We start from the raw sequence: 12,637 nt of genomic DNA, 5'->3' as shown, positions 1-12,637 counted from the left end.
AGATTTTGTATTTCATAGGAGAATAATTATGTTGAAAGATCGTATCACGACCATCAATGCAAACATCGCCATTCTTGTTAATACAATCCGTTCAATGCAACAGAACTATACACGGGCATATATACTCCACCCTTAACAACTCTATCATATCGTACAAACCTCAATCAACATTCCATCCCCCAAGACCCCTCCTAGTTGAAGACCTGCACATCAGGCATCCGTCCCAAACCACCACCACCACCAGTCTTCTTATTCTTAGCAGACTCAAAGCCCGTCGCGCTCTTATCACGCACATGCTCCCTCAACAAGCGCAACACCTCCGAGTCCGTCCACCGCGACGGCACAGGCCGATATGCCGCCTTGAACGCGCCAATAGTCTGTGCCCACTCGCCGCTCTTAGCGCCGGTGTTCTTCCACGTCTCCGTAACGGTGTCCTCCTTAGGAGGCTGTGCAGCCTCGGGGACTTCGGAGGGCGGGTCTTGGGTGGCCCAGTAGTAGATGTCCCAGTCATTTTCGTCCAGGAAGCGGTCGTATTCTTGCAGCTGGGCGTGGGTCATGGTGCCCAGGTAGACGTCGGCGAATGTAGAGAGGAGAAGGTCGGATTCAAGGATACCGCGCTTGCGGCTTTGGTCTGGTTGGTGGGATGGTTAGCTTTGGTTCATGACAAGGATGAATTGTAAGAATTGATATAGATGGATTGGGGGCGACAAACATAGTAGGCGAGCTCGCATGGTTGTAGTATCCTCGCCAGCGCGCTTCAAGGGCTCAACCTTGAACGTAATGCCCTCCATCTCTCCCACCTCTAACTCGGGTTTCGCAGGGCCCTGGTCCTGACGACCACCAGTGAAGTGCTCGAGCTTGCCAGTGTATGCGTCCTCTGGGCCCTTGAAGCGTAGGCCGGTCGTACCGAAGGAACGGGTGATTGCCGAAGCCGAGCGCGTGTTGAATGCTCCCGTGGCAGGCCGCAGGAAGCGGCTGACGATGCGCGGTGCAGACATTGTGTTAAATTTGTTCTCTTGTGATTAGGTGCTATATTTGAGTCGAGTCAAAGACAAGGTGAAGTATCAATGAGCTTGAAAGTTATCAATGCCGACTTGACATCATCTGGAGAACCCGAAAAAAGATACCCGAGGCCTGCATGTCCCGATGTTTGCAGTGTTTGTTGGTCCGCCGCTCCACCAGATCGCTGTCCATTACACAGCGGCTGGAATGCGTGGGCAATACATGGATAGAGCGGATCCACCCAAGGATATATAAACATTGTTGCGGAGGAAATATCCAGTGGACGAGCATTGAATTGGCTATCGAGTCGTTCAATGGCAAAGATAGGCCATGCAATTATAGTGCGCCCGAGTTAGAGTCAAATTGACGCTGAATTCTTTTTTGTCATTAACAACAATCTACTCAGATCCAGACAAAGATAATTGATTAAACCTCCGCGGAAGCAGGGCATGTATTTTATATCATTGAGGTCATGACTATTGGAACAGAAATGCCTAAAGACAAGGGAAAGGCCAAAACCAGCCAGCAAAGCGAGACCCCCCATGCAACAGCACCTCCAATCCAAGATCGAACAAGTAGAAAAGCGGAGCCATCCGAATCATGTATGCAACTCATCAGCCCCCTCACGCAAGCTAACATAGCAGAAAAAGAAGAAGAAAGCAGTATTCCGAAAATTTTTGCTTTAGATGAGATGCTTGGACCGGAAGTAAGCCCGCAGGTAGACAACCTGCCAAGCTCCCAGACCAACGAGCATGCCCATGGTACCGAACGCGAACCACTTCACTCGCTCGTTGGTGCTCTCGTTGGTATCACGGAGACGCTGCTCACGCGCGCGGAGGTAGTCCATCTCTGTGACGATGTCTGCGACCATCTCCTCGATGCGGCGGAGGTCGGTCTCGACGGGCTTGAGCTTCTCTTGCGCTTGGATGGAGGACCAGTCGCGGGCGTCGGCGCCGATCTCGACATCGAGGTCGATTTCACGAGAGGGATTGGCGACAGCGTCTACATATGACAATTGGATTAGTTATGTGGCGGCGAGGACGGGTGTATGTATACATGGCAACTCGCGTGCAGGGAGAGACTTACTGCGACCGACGAGCTGGTTGTCGAGACACACATCGAAAGCGGTGTCAGCAGTCGAAGTAAAAGCCTGGCGCACCTCGCCGACAATATCCCTGGGACGACCATGGTCATTGCCCATCGCATCCTTGATCTGTATCGCGCCGGGCCTGTTAGCCACCGTGTCCCGCACGTCACCAACTTCACCAACCCCTCCTCATATCACGAAAATGACCCTCATCACTTCACAACAAGTGTAGTACGTACGTGCATGTTAACCCGCTGTCCATCACCCTTCTGGCCGCTGACAATGGCCGTCACCACGACCAGCTGGTCCTTCGAGACGAAGTTGCGGATGCATCGCTCAGTCTTGCCCGAGGTGGCGGCGAGATCGAACTTGAGGGCAGAGGCGAGTTGCACCACGAGGAGGAAAAGAGCGAGGAACGACCTCATGGTGAATGGAGAGGAACCCATGGTTGGCGGGATGGTCGGTGGTAAACAGGAGAGCTGTTGATGCCAGCTGGTAAGGGGACTTGGCGGGATCAACAATGTTCCGGGCCAGGCACATCCGCGCGAAGTATACTAACGATTAGACAACGATCAAATATGCAATCTATCTTTTACTCTTTAGGGAATTGGCTGCGGTTAATAAGATAGAGAGTGGCTTTTGTGAACTGAAGAGTTCTTTTCTTACATACTGCCTCAATGGACTTGAATCCTGTTGAAACGTGGATTTCTCGCGACCTCGGGGTGTATTCTTCGGCAAGGCAGTCCTACAACAACATTTAGATCGAACTTTCCACTCAGTGTCAGAAAGAAGACGGAGTGTCCAACAACTACTCAGATCCACTGATAGTAGTACCTAGACACCAATTTACTAGAAGATCAATCCAGAAGAAAAAGTAATGATTTCCGAAGCATCAAGAATAGAGTTTTAGATACAGGCACACACAAGTTCTCCAAACATGGTATCTCGCAAGGGATCACAGAAAGAAAATAAAACTGAAAAAGATAGAAATAGAAACCAAAGAGATCCGTTCAAGTCAGATAACCCGATCTCAAGAGAAAGATAAGATAAAAGGAAAAAGCTGTCCGTATTAGTCGTTCAGTCCAGTCCGGCGAAAGATATCGAATATCATCCAACCAATGAAAAAAAATAAGAAAAAAAGGAAAACATGGAGAGACGAGGGTCAAGTTCAGTTATGACGAAAAGGAGATGTGATGTAACTTCCATAAGAATAGTTTCGAAAGGAAAGAGCCGCCTGGCCATAGCCACGAAATAGAAATAGAGTAAGAAAAGAAAAATGAAAATGTCACAGGACGTAAAGCTCTATACAAGAAATGGTAGCGTCAAGGGTGTGGACGGTAAGGTTGATGATGATGAATATGAATAAAGAGAGATGGAAGGATGAAAATAATGATAATGATCAGGCAAAACGATGGACATGAGAGTATGTGGATCGTTAGATAAGTTGAAACGCTCAGAGCATGACATCGAATGTGGGCAAGTGAATGACTTGAATTAGGTGAGGTTGAGTTGGAGTATGTAGTTGGAAGTGAAGCATAGGTCTTGAGATTAAACCTCGAGCTTCTTGCGACGCACGAAGAAGCGGGAGAGACCGCCTTCCTTGCCCTTGGCACCTAGATCACGCCCGGCTGGTGGCTCGGGAGGACCGGTGTTACGGAGGAAGTCTGCAAGGGCGGACGTTTCCGTTTGTCGATTGGTCGTGGAGGGCATGATACCCGGATTACGCGCCATGCCAACCTTGTAAGAGTAGTTGGATGACTGCTGGTGTTGAGAGTTGAGAGTGCTCTGCGAGCGGAGGGAGCTGATAGACATCTTGGAGGAGGGACCTTTGTCGGCCGAGGTCGAGCTACGCATGAGTCGGGACTTCATGCCCATGCCATTGGTTTTGGTAGAGGGAATGGAGACATTCAGCGGCTGGGGTTGCGCTTGCTCAAAGTCTGGTGGAGGTGCGCTGCGTAGGAAGTCGATCAGACTTTCTTCCTCTCGCTTCGGCGGCTTGGCGTTGATGAGCTCTTCCAGGAGATCGTCATCGTCGTCGTCGTCAATGGCGTACGGGTCCGGTGCCTGGCCTGGGATGCGGCGTTGTCTGCGAACAGGAATAGGGCGGTCATCGTCTTCCATCGCAGCGCTTGTGGGGGCAGCCTTGCTATAGCCATTCGTACGGTTGCTCGATTCCAGCAGGCCGGTCCGTGAGCCAAGGGAAGTCAAGGACTTGTTGGGCGTCGAGCCATCCCGGGTACTGGCGAAGGAGCTGCCATGGTCCCTTTCGTGTGTAGGGTCAAATTGAATATCATCCGAGTCAATGGTGTTGCGGAACGGTGCAACCGTACGAGGAATACGGTGCGCGCCTGGCTGTGGTGGGCCCTCGCGAATGAAATCGATCAATTCCGAGGTTTGTGAGCCTCGAGTCTCGGCAGGACGGGCCTGGAGACGGGGGCGGTTCGGGTTGGACCGACTGGTGTTGTTGGTGTGGGTGGAGAAGCTGGATGGAGGGCGAACGGGGGAGCTAGCTTGGACAGGCGAGCTGATAGAACCGGTGGATCTCTTGGTCTCGGTAGCCATATCGCGGATCGAAGTCGGGGTACTCGCAGTACGGGCAACTTCTCGTGCAGGAGACTTTGGCGGTAAAACCATACGAGAAGTGATCGGGATATGCTTCGGAGATTCGATCGACTTGGTGCGTCCGAGAGCATTGGCATCAAGGGTGTGTTTTGAAGACACAGAAATCCGTCGAGGTTCCTCTCCAGGCGGGCCAGTATTCTTGATAAAGTCGGCAAGATCGGTCGTGTCCGTAGTGTCTGATCGGGGAATTTGTCGAGGAATATCTGGGAAATTCATCTCCCGCACGCTCCGAGGTGTCAGAGTGAAATGGATAGTCTCGTCGCTGTTGATCAACTTGTCCAGGTCGGTAGCGTCATTCTCCACAGAGCCAGCACTGCCAGAGGCTCGGCTTGTTTCGGACGAGCTACGCAGACGCAGCGACGGGGACTCGCCTGGAGGGCGAATCATGAGACCCTTTAGCTTGCTGGACACTTGAGATGTAGTGGAGCCAGCGGTGAGCGGACGCTTTTCGCGAGCGCTGCTCACACTGTCTGAGCGACGAGGTTTGGGCTGAACCGTAGATGAAATTGAGGTGTTGGGACGAGGCATGCGCTGGACAGCTGCTCGTTGCTCAAGTTGCGGGGACGTGCGATTGGTTGGTGTGACCACGAGTGGACTGGGCTTGTGGCGCCGGGACCGTTGCGATCGTTCGCTACCTGTAGCAGATGCCGGGCGAGGAGACTCGGGAACATAAAACGACTCTTGAACAGCAGGTTCTTCAGGCGTGGGCTCAGTGGATTCGGTAGGATCGTGAGATTCTTCGAAAATCGTCTCGGCAGGCTTCTCGGGCGTCAATTCGTCGCTAACAGGGGCGGTCGCAGGCGTGGAAGTCATGACTGATATATGCTGATCGCGATCTTCGGCATTGTTGGCATCGCGAGGAGAATTGATAGCCTCGATGGTGGCGCCAGATGGTGTGGGTGTGGTGTCAGCCCCTTGCGTGGCTGGCGGGTTTACGCCGACGGATTGTGAGTTGGCCTCATTAGTCTCTTCAATGATCGGCTTTGCATTAAGGATGGCAGGATCCTTGCTGGTTTTCCGCCTTGGTCGATGAATTGTAGACGTCAATTTGGGCTTCTCGCACAATCCTTGTCCCTCAATCACTTCCGGCTCCTTGGCAGGGCGATCATCTAGGGATGCGACCGAAACGCGAGCGCTGTGATCGGTCGCAGCCTCCTCGTCCTCCCAGGACCGCAAGGACGCGACAGTCTCGTTGACAGGAGGGCCTGCAGCAAATACAGCAGCCGGGGCTGGCTGTTCCTCTTCTTCCTCCTGTACTACGGACATTCTGTCTTTCTCTGCAGATTCTGCCGCAGACTGCTCTAAGACCTCCTCGTGTGACGTGGTGATCGCGGTGCCAGGGGCGGTCTCTGCAGCGTCCACGAACTCCGCCGATTCGTCATCCTCATACATGGTCTCGAGCTGCTTCTTCTCCTCGGACGATCGGGGAGACGGCTGGTCTGCTGGGGTAGGCGGCTCAGCCTGCTTGGAGGTCTGGCGCGGTGGGCTAGCCGCCGCATTGGGCAAGGACCTGGAGCGGGCATGGCGGAGACTTTTATTGTCAATGGCACCAGCACTTACGGGTGAGCCCGTTGGCCCAGGGGATTTGGGTGCTAGGGATGGGGATGAAAAGACCATGAGACTGCGCGGTCGCACCTTGTGCGCCACAACGGCCTCCATGGTCTGAACCTCACCCTCCAACTCGGCAGAAAAACCGGGAACCTCAATCTCCTGAACATCATAATCGCCAATGGGCAGAGGAACGGCGGCAGGGTCAATCGGGACAGGAAGCTCCTCAGGCAGCGGTTCCTGAGGAGTCATGGGCTCCTCGATGGTCACAACGCTGCTTTTCCGGCTGTTCACCAAGCTCTGTTGTCCACGGCGGCGGAAGGATTCACGCGATAGTGTCCGCGAAAGAGTGGTGTTGCGTCTGCGCTTCCTCCATGTACGCCACAATCGCCCGAGAGTCGCATTCAAAGCCAATTTCTCCATATCCAGATCCTCCACAACGAGTCGATCGATTCGCTTGCGATCCTCATCCTCGTCGGTCTCGTCGTCCTGTCCATCGTTGAGTTTCGCCGATAGTCGGGATCGCGCCGTCTCGCCGGCAATCACGAGCGCTCGCTCGCCGATGTGCTCAATAATCGAAGTCAGGAAGATGGCCGCCGCGGGCGTAATGTTGTCGACATGGCTCGTGAACCTGCGAGGCGCTCCGTCGGTATCCCCGAGGCCCTCCTGCGCAATAAATTCGTCCTCATCCTCCTCTTCCATATCACCCAGCCGGGTGTATACCATACAACGCAGACGCGTCAACTTCCATGAGCGAACGAGATCGAAATCGCCGCCCGGTTCATGACCGCCTCGAAACTCGGTCTGCTCGTCCTCTGCTCCTCCCATGTATTCGCTCAACTCCTCGTCGGCCGTAGCCACCACTTCCGAGGCCAGTCGCGGCTTCAGCACATCGGCAAGAGCGGGTCGAATGGCGGCGAGTTGGGTCGATTTGGATCCGGCCAGGATATTGAAGAGGAGGTTGTCGAGGAACCCATTCAGCAGAGAGAGCGCGGCAGGCGTAACCAGCGCATTTGCACTGGCCCCCGTCTCCTCATCCTCGGGAGCAAAATCAGCGGCGTTGAATTCTTGGTCGGAGGTGATGATCTCCGAGGCAGCGGAGGACGAGATGAATGCAGGCGGCGGGCGAACCAAGGGAGGCGACATGAGGTTGACTCGGGGGTGTTGCGAGTCACTGGAGAGACTGGTGCTACGAGAGCTACGAGAGCGGGACAAGGTCCCGGCCTCCAGGAAATCGGATCCTCTGTAAGATTGCATCGCGGGGGAATCGGACACCCTGGTCCCTGGGGAGGGTTTCTGTTGGATAACTGGACTATTGCTCATTCGACTGTTGGTTGAGAATGTTTCTTTGTTAATCTTTTCTTTGGCCTCGGAGCTTCCGGGGTTTTCGTGACCCTCGATCTGAAGGGTATGGGAACGGAGTCGCAGAAGCAGGACTAGGTCGAATCAAAATCTCTAAACCATCCTGTACTTCCAGCGCATGGTCAGCCTGACACAGATTCTTCCTGTCGTGAGAGCTGACATTGCAGAACGAGGGGGGTAAAGTGATCATTTTGGGGGCCTTGCGCCCATTGCGGCCCCTTTGCCCTTTATTTTTAGGGATCTTTTGATAGTTGGCATTGTTGCCTTTGCCTCTAGCTCGTACCACGCTCTCTTTTTGGGGCCGCTATGCAGGCAGGGCAATGTCTTTGGCCCCCGACTGACCGGGTTAAGCAAGGAAGGGGATTTTCCCACGTACCCATATGGACCGGCGCAAAAGCGAGTGATCATGCCGTCCGTGATTTGAACATCCCTGAAACAAATGTCGTAGGAATAGTAGGGGTGGTAAGGAGGGATGAGTCGAGAGTTGCTGGGAGGAAGATTTGGGTAAAGGGAAGAGTCAAAGAGTGAGAGTGAGACAGAGAGAGAGAGACTGGGGTCAGGAGTCCAAATTGAAATGGAGCCAATGGAGGTTAATGGCGTCAAATGGAATTAGTGGGAGAATAAAATGAAAATAATGGAGTTTACAATAAATATGACTTTCTTAGGTGGAGACTCGCGCTGGGATGATTTCGGGCATTGACTACCGAAGAATTATTTATCATTTTATGGAGCTGTGTACAAAGTGTATCAGATGAAAAAGAAAACATCCTCTATTGGAACTTAATCGTAGGACTTATTTTTCATTCTACAGAAAGATCAGAATACCGTACATACATCAACTCTGTAATCTTGTATAGCCCACGAGGTCAACGAGATCATCATTAGTAGTACATGACTCTAGTCTCTCCTTAGTTTACCCCCTGAGGCGGGGAGGCGTGCAGCCCGCACGAGGTGGTGACCAACTGGGCCACTCCCACTTTTTTCTTCCTGCACGATGATACGATCGACACTACTTCCACGTATATTTTCTTTTTCTCTCCACTTCCTCCATACTTGCACTGATGGCCACCATGATATCACATTCACAGTGACTAGTCTCTGCTTTTTCCTTCTTATCGGACTTTGCTCAGGTACTGTACCTGACTCGATACCCATGTTTCGATCTGGTAACCCAGTCCTCAACTCATCCCAACCACGGTCCGGTCCTGAATGGCCTATGGCAATGAAGAAACAGGGGGGTCCGCGAAAAGAGTGAACCGATCGACGGGCCCCGAGAGTGCACTAGTGGGCTCCACCAAGGCAGACGATTATCCTGGACGGTCCTGGGTCAACTGGAGACCGATAGTTATACAGCTACCAATGACCGACTCCCAGGGCGTCCGATCTGGGGCCTGGCAATGGTTAGTCTTTCACGCTTGGCCCATTGAGTCCGCTCTATTGGATTCTGGTTTTTCCCGACTCGGCTTCCTCGCCCGCTGAAACGGTCTCTACGACATGCTGCTCAAGACCCAGAGGCTAAGAGGCTAAGAGCGCTAAGGGGAATAACCCCTGGCGCCTTTGCAGTCTGATTTGATTTGAGCGGGCTTGTTTTGTCCATATCTCCGGGTCTTCGATCGTTCGATCGTGGTTCTATGCCTTCTTCTCAGCCCACACGGGCACACACACTACTGCTCCCCGGGCGCAACCATACCACGTTAACTACGGAGTACGGAGTACACACACCCCCTTCCAGTGTCTTTCTGCCAGTGCCACCAATGCCACCATTAGCTTTCTAAACCTTCTTAGCCTCTCATGTCCCGATGTGGAGACCACCAATATCGTCTCATAGGCCTGGCACGATTTCAGGTCTCCGTCGGTGCCGTTCAATACGAAAACACACGTTCCTCAAGTCTCGCCTTTCGTTCCATGGAATCTCCCAACAAGGCAATACCCACGAGGAGAATTATGGTGTGGCTGAGGCTTAGGCTTACACTGAGGCTTCAAGTCTCCAATTATAATAGTAAGATGACTTTTGTGCGACGATTCAATGAGTCGGCACAAGGTCAACGTGGTCTGGGCCGGTCCTGTTTAACACAAAAGAACACAGTAAGAACGGAGTACTCCGTACGTTAATTAACATCTGAGCTCGTTCTTAATCTACTCCGCCAGCCATGCCCTCAGGCCCGTCGCGGGCGGATCTCCTTTGCGCATCCCCCAATATCGACTTGATCCCGATCGCACGCCCTATCGCTCCTCCCTGAACCACTCTGCCCGAATGACGGTGCCCAGGTTCTTCCCCTGGGATTCATCCGTGGTACCTGACGGACCTGGTAGATGGACCCGACCCAGTAGTATAATATCTTTGGTTCCGGCAGATACTGTACTCAAGTCAACGAAGTAATTTATCCAAGGCTAGGGTAACTATGGATTCTAACGATTACTGTACTCCGTACTCTGTCGATCACAACGACTATCTTGTGCGGGGATCCTCCAATCACGGCCTCGTCCACCTAGGATAACTACGGTGAATGTGGCAGACAGAATGACTCGGAACAACCGTTGATTCCAGAAAATCGAGCAAGTCTCAATTTTGGTCTGTTTCAATGAGCAGGGTAGACTGACGTAGGTGAGGCTGGAATGGTTTCGTGATCAAATCAACAAGAGGGAATGACGGGACTGTTCACTATGGAAATAACCCAGTCCATCCTTGCCCTTCCATATTTTATGTTCTCAATCAACTAAAGTGCTCCGTCCCTCCAAAACATATGCTATTGTAGACCCTTCCCTCCCCGGAGGCTCGATCCAAGAGGCGGTCAACTCCTGCACAAAGTAATAAAGATCACCACCCAAACCCACCCCCTGAGCACAAAGCCAATCCCGAATACCTGGATACCTCAAGGCACTGAACTATGGCATGCACATGTGAGAGATTCGTGATTCGCATTACTAGCACGCTTCTGGGGCTTCGCTCCGGGGGGTTATAGGACACTAGTTAACGCTAAAGAGAGGCCTCCGTTCTCTGTAGTATTTCGACTGGCTGGTTTGAGTTTATGGGATATGAGATCGGCGGATGTTGATGGTCTTCCGTCTTTGTATGCGTATTTGCACAGCCACGCGGGGAAAGAAGAGCGGTATGATCTTCATTACAATTCTCTGGATTAGTTGTCACGATCTCGTACCTCCTCACCAGATGTATATATGTCCATACTCGAACTGTAGGTATGACATACCTCGAGTCATGTTTCTTCCTTCCCCCTCTTTCTCAGCCTTCATTGCTTTTTCCTCGTAAATATTGTTCAAGGCTACAAATTCAAATCAACCCACAGAGCAGGGCGATTAATGTGTTGCTGCTTTGCGACAGCCGTGCAGGAGAGTGATGCGACTGGCTTGATATATCATAAGCAACCTTCCCCCCGCCCATCACAGTGCATATTCTCTCTTACCCTGCTGCATCCGCTATTGGGTCATCGAGAAAATGTCAACTTGTACTTTGAGGCGCTGGTGTCTTGTACGCCTGAGGCCTACAGGGCAGGGCGCAGGGGATGGCTCGCTATCACATTGATCTTGAGGTGATGAGGGAACTTTGATGATGGACTTACTCGTGCGATCATCTCGTATCTGACTATCGTATCTAATCACATCTCGTCCTCCGCCGGGCGTAATACCACCACGGTCTAACTTTTGTTTCTCGTATAGTTCTATAGATACTGTAAAGTCCCTGGTGCATACCACAAGAAACATCACTACCCATACGTACCCTATACTCCACCTCTAGCCACAAAGTCCATACAGGAAAGTGCTAACCGAGAAAAATGTGTCCACTGATCGCCCACGCAACCCCAAGACCGGTAATTCCCGCCAGCCAGTTCCGCAACATTGAACATTCGAGGAAATAAGGATTGTCCAATATCCACTGGTTTAAACTACTAAACTCCGACGAATGGCAATAGTGGGTGGACATGGTCCCACTGCTCCCTGTTCTGCGCTCGGGGGAGGCTGTCAGAATTGGATTTTCTTCATGTCAATCACTCCCCGGGGCTCCACACGGTGCGAGGGCCACGACTGGGATGTGCCTTGTTCGTGGAGGGGAATGTAATGGTAACTGACTATTGCATTGTGGATGGAGATTGTAACTAGTAAGGTGTGGTTGACTAGTCACTAGTGATGGTTGACTCGGTTGGGGTATTTGTCTTTGCATGTGTGACAGGTAATCGTCTGGTAGCCTCCTATCGATTATTCGTCCTAGACATACCCAGATCGAGTTATTGGAGATATATACCGGTCGAATAACATGTATACCTGAATCATGACCAAGAGATGACTAGTAAGGTTCAAGTCCATCTTCACCGCATCGTGTGCTCAAGCAACGAGGGAGGCCTGGATACATCCGACTATTTTTGCGTTCCTGTCTGTCTGTGCTCCTCTCGCCGTTTAAGTGATCGACACAGGCACAAATCGGCAACCGGATACCTCCAACCTTTACAGCTCACTTGAACAGCTGTCCTACCTGACCTGTCATAAGTAGAGAATTGTCACGCGAGAAGTCTGCATGGGTGGTTAAGGTATGTATCCTGGATTCGAGCGACTGCGAGCAATTGTCAGTATCACTTTTGGAGTCACTTTCTGAAAGTACTGCAGAAGATGCCACTCAGTGATAGTCGGGATAGAAGTGATCTCTCGCAATGGTGATTTCCCCTGCAGAACTCCACCTACCGATAATCGCACCTCCGGGCACCTAAGGCTCTTTCACTTGCACAAAATATATATCCCTCGATCAATGCACACGCAGCTAACCTCACCTTCTCATTCTACGTTACGATATGAGCTGCAGAACACCATCGCTCATATTTCCCATTAAGCCGAGACAATACTGCACACGCAATTCAATAGTCAATAGTACCTATTTCTGGATACACCTCCAAAAAGCATAGACAAAGCATAGACCACAAGCCCACTTTCCACATCAGCCCATCCTTACCGCATAAGGAAGGAAACTCGAAATTCTCCGACGTCTTCACAATCCTGGCCACCAGGTTT

The 12,637-nt window shown here is 51.8% G+C and overlaps 3 protein-coding genes across 3 annotated transcripts; all 3 read right to left on the bottom strand.

Moving 5' to 3' along the window:
• Positions 1–63: 63 nt before the first annotated feature.
• N7473_002244 (succinate dehydrogenase assembly factor 2) lies at positions 64–1,100 on the bottom strand. Its single transcript, XM_057148184.1, has 2 exons — positions 713–1,100; positions 64–631 (listed from the first exon to the last, which is right to left on the bottom strand). The coding sequence occupies exons 1-2, from the start codon at positions 996–998 to the stop codon at positions 192–194; spliced, it is 726 nt and encodes a 241-aa protein (XP_057011838.1). The 5' UTR covers positions 999–1,100; the 3' UTR covers positions 64–191.
• A 309-nt stretch (positions 1,101–1,409) lies between these two features.
• N7473_002243 (p24 family protein) lies at positions 1,410–2,549 on the bottom strand. The gene is made up of 3 exons (XM_057148183.1): positions 2,329–2,549; positions 2,089–2,215; positions 1,410–2,004 (listed from the first exon to the last, which is right to left on the bottom strand). The coding sequence occupies exons 1-3, from the start codon at positions 2,533–2,535 to the stop codon at positions 1,685–1,687; spliced, it is 654 nt and encodes a 217-aa protein (XP_057011837.1). The 5' UTR covers positions 2,536–2,549; the 3' UTR covers positions 1,410–1,684.
• Positions 2,550–3,637: 1,088 nt separating this feature from the next.
• Positions 3,638–7,582, bottom strand: N7473_002242 (uncharacterized protein; the record flags this gene model as incomplete). Its single annotated transcript, XM_057148182.1, has 1 exon — positions 3,638–7,582. One exon carries the CDS (start codon positions 7,580–7,582, stop codon positions 3,638–3,640), a length of 3,945 nt encoding a protein of 1,314 aa, XP_057011836.1.
• Between the last annotated feature and the right edge of the window lie 5,055 nt (positions 7,583–12,637).

Source organism: Penicillium subrubescens, assembly GCF_028828155.1.
Source record: "Penicillium subrubescens strain IBT 31985 chromosome Unknown utg000002l_segment0_segment0, whole genome shotgun sequence".
Lineage (NCBI taxonomy): Eukaryota > Fungi > Ascomycota > Eurotiomycetes > Eurotiales > Aspergillaceae > Penicillium > Penicillium subrubescens.
This window is presented reverse-complemented; position numbering and strand designations above follow the sequence as displayed.

Excerpts from the sequence above, each read along its gene's own strand:
- N7473_002244 (XM_057148184.1), bottom strand. The coding sequence starts at position 998 with ATGTCTGCACCGCGCATCGTCAGCCGCTTCCTGCGGCCTGCCACGGGA. Across the intron at positions 632-712 it reads CATGCGAGCTCGCCTACTAT|ACCAAAGCCGCAAGCGCGGT; the intron begins GTTTGTCGCCCC and ends CCCACCAACCAG.
- N7473_002243 (XM_057148183.1), bottom strand. The coding sequence starts at position 2,535 with ATGGGTTCCTCTCCATTCACCATGAGGTCGTTCCTCGCTCTTTTCCTC. Across the intron at positions 2,216-2,328 it reads GACAGCGGGTTAACATGCAC|ATCAAGGATGCGATGGGCAA; the intron begins GTACGTACTACA and ends GGCGCGATACAG. Across the intron at positions 2,005-2,088 it reads CAACCAGCTCGTCGGTCGCA|ACGCTGTCGCCAATCCCTCT; the intron begins GTAAGTCTCTCC and ends TGTCATATGTAG.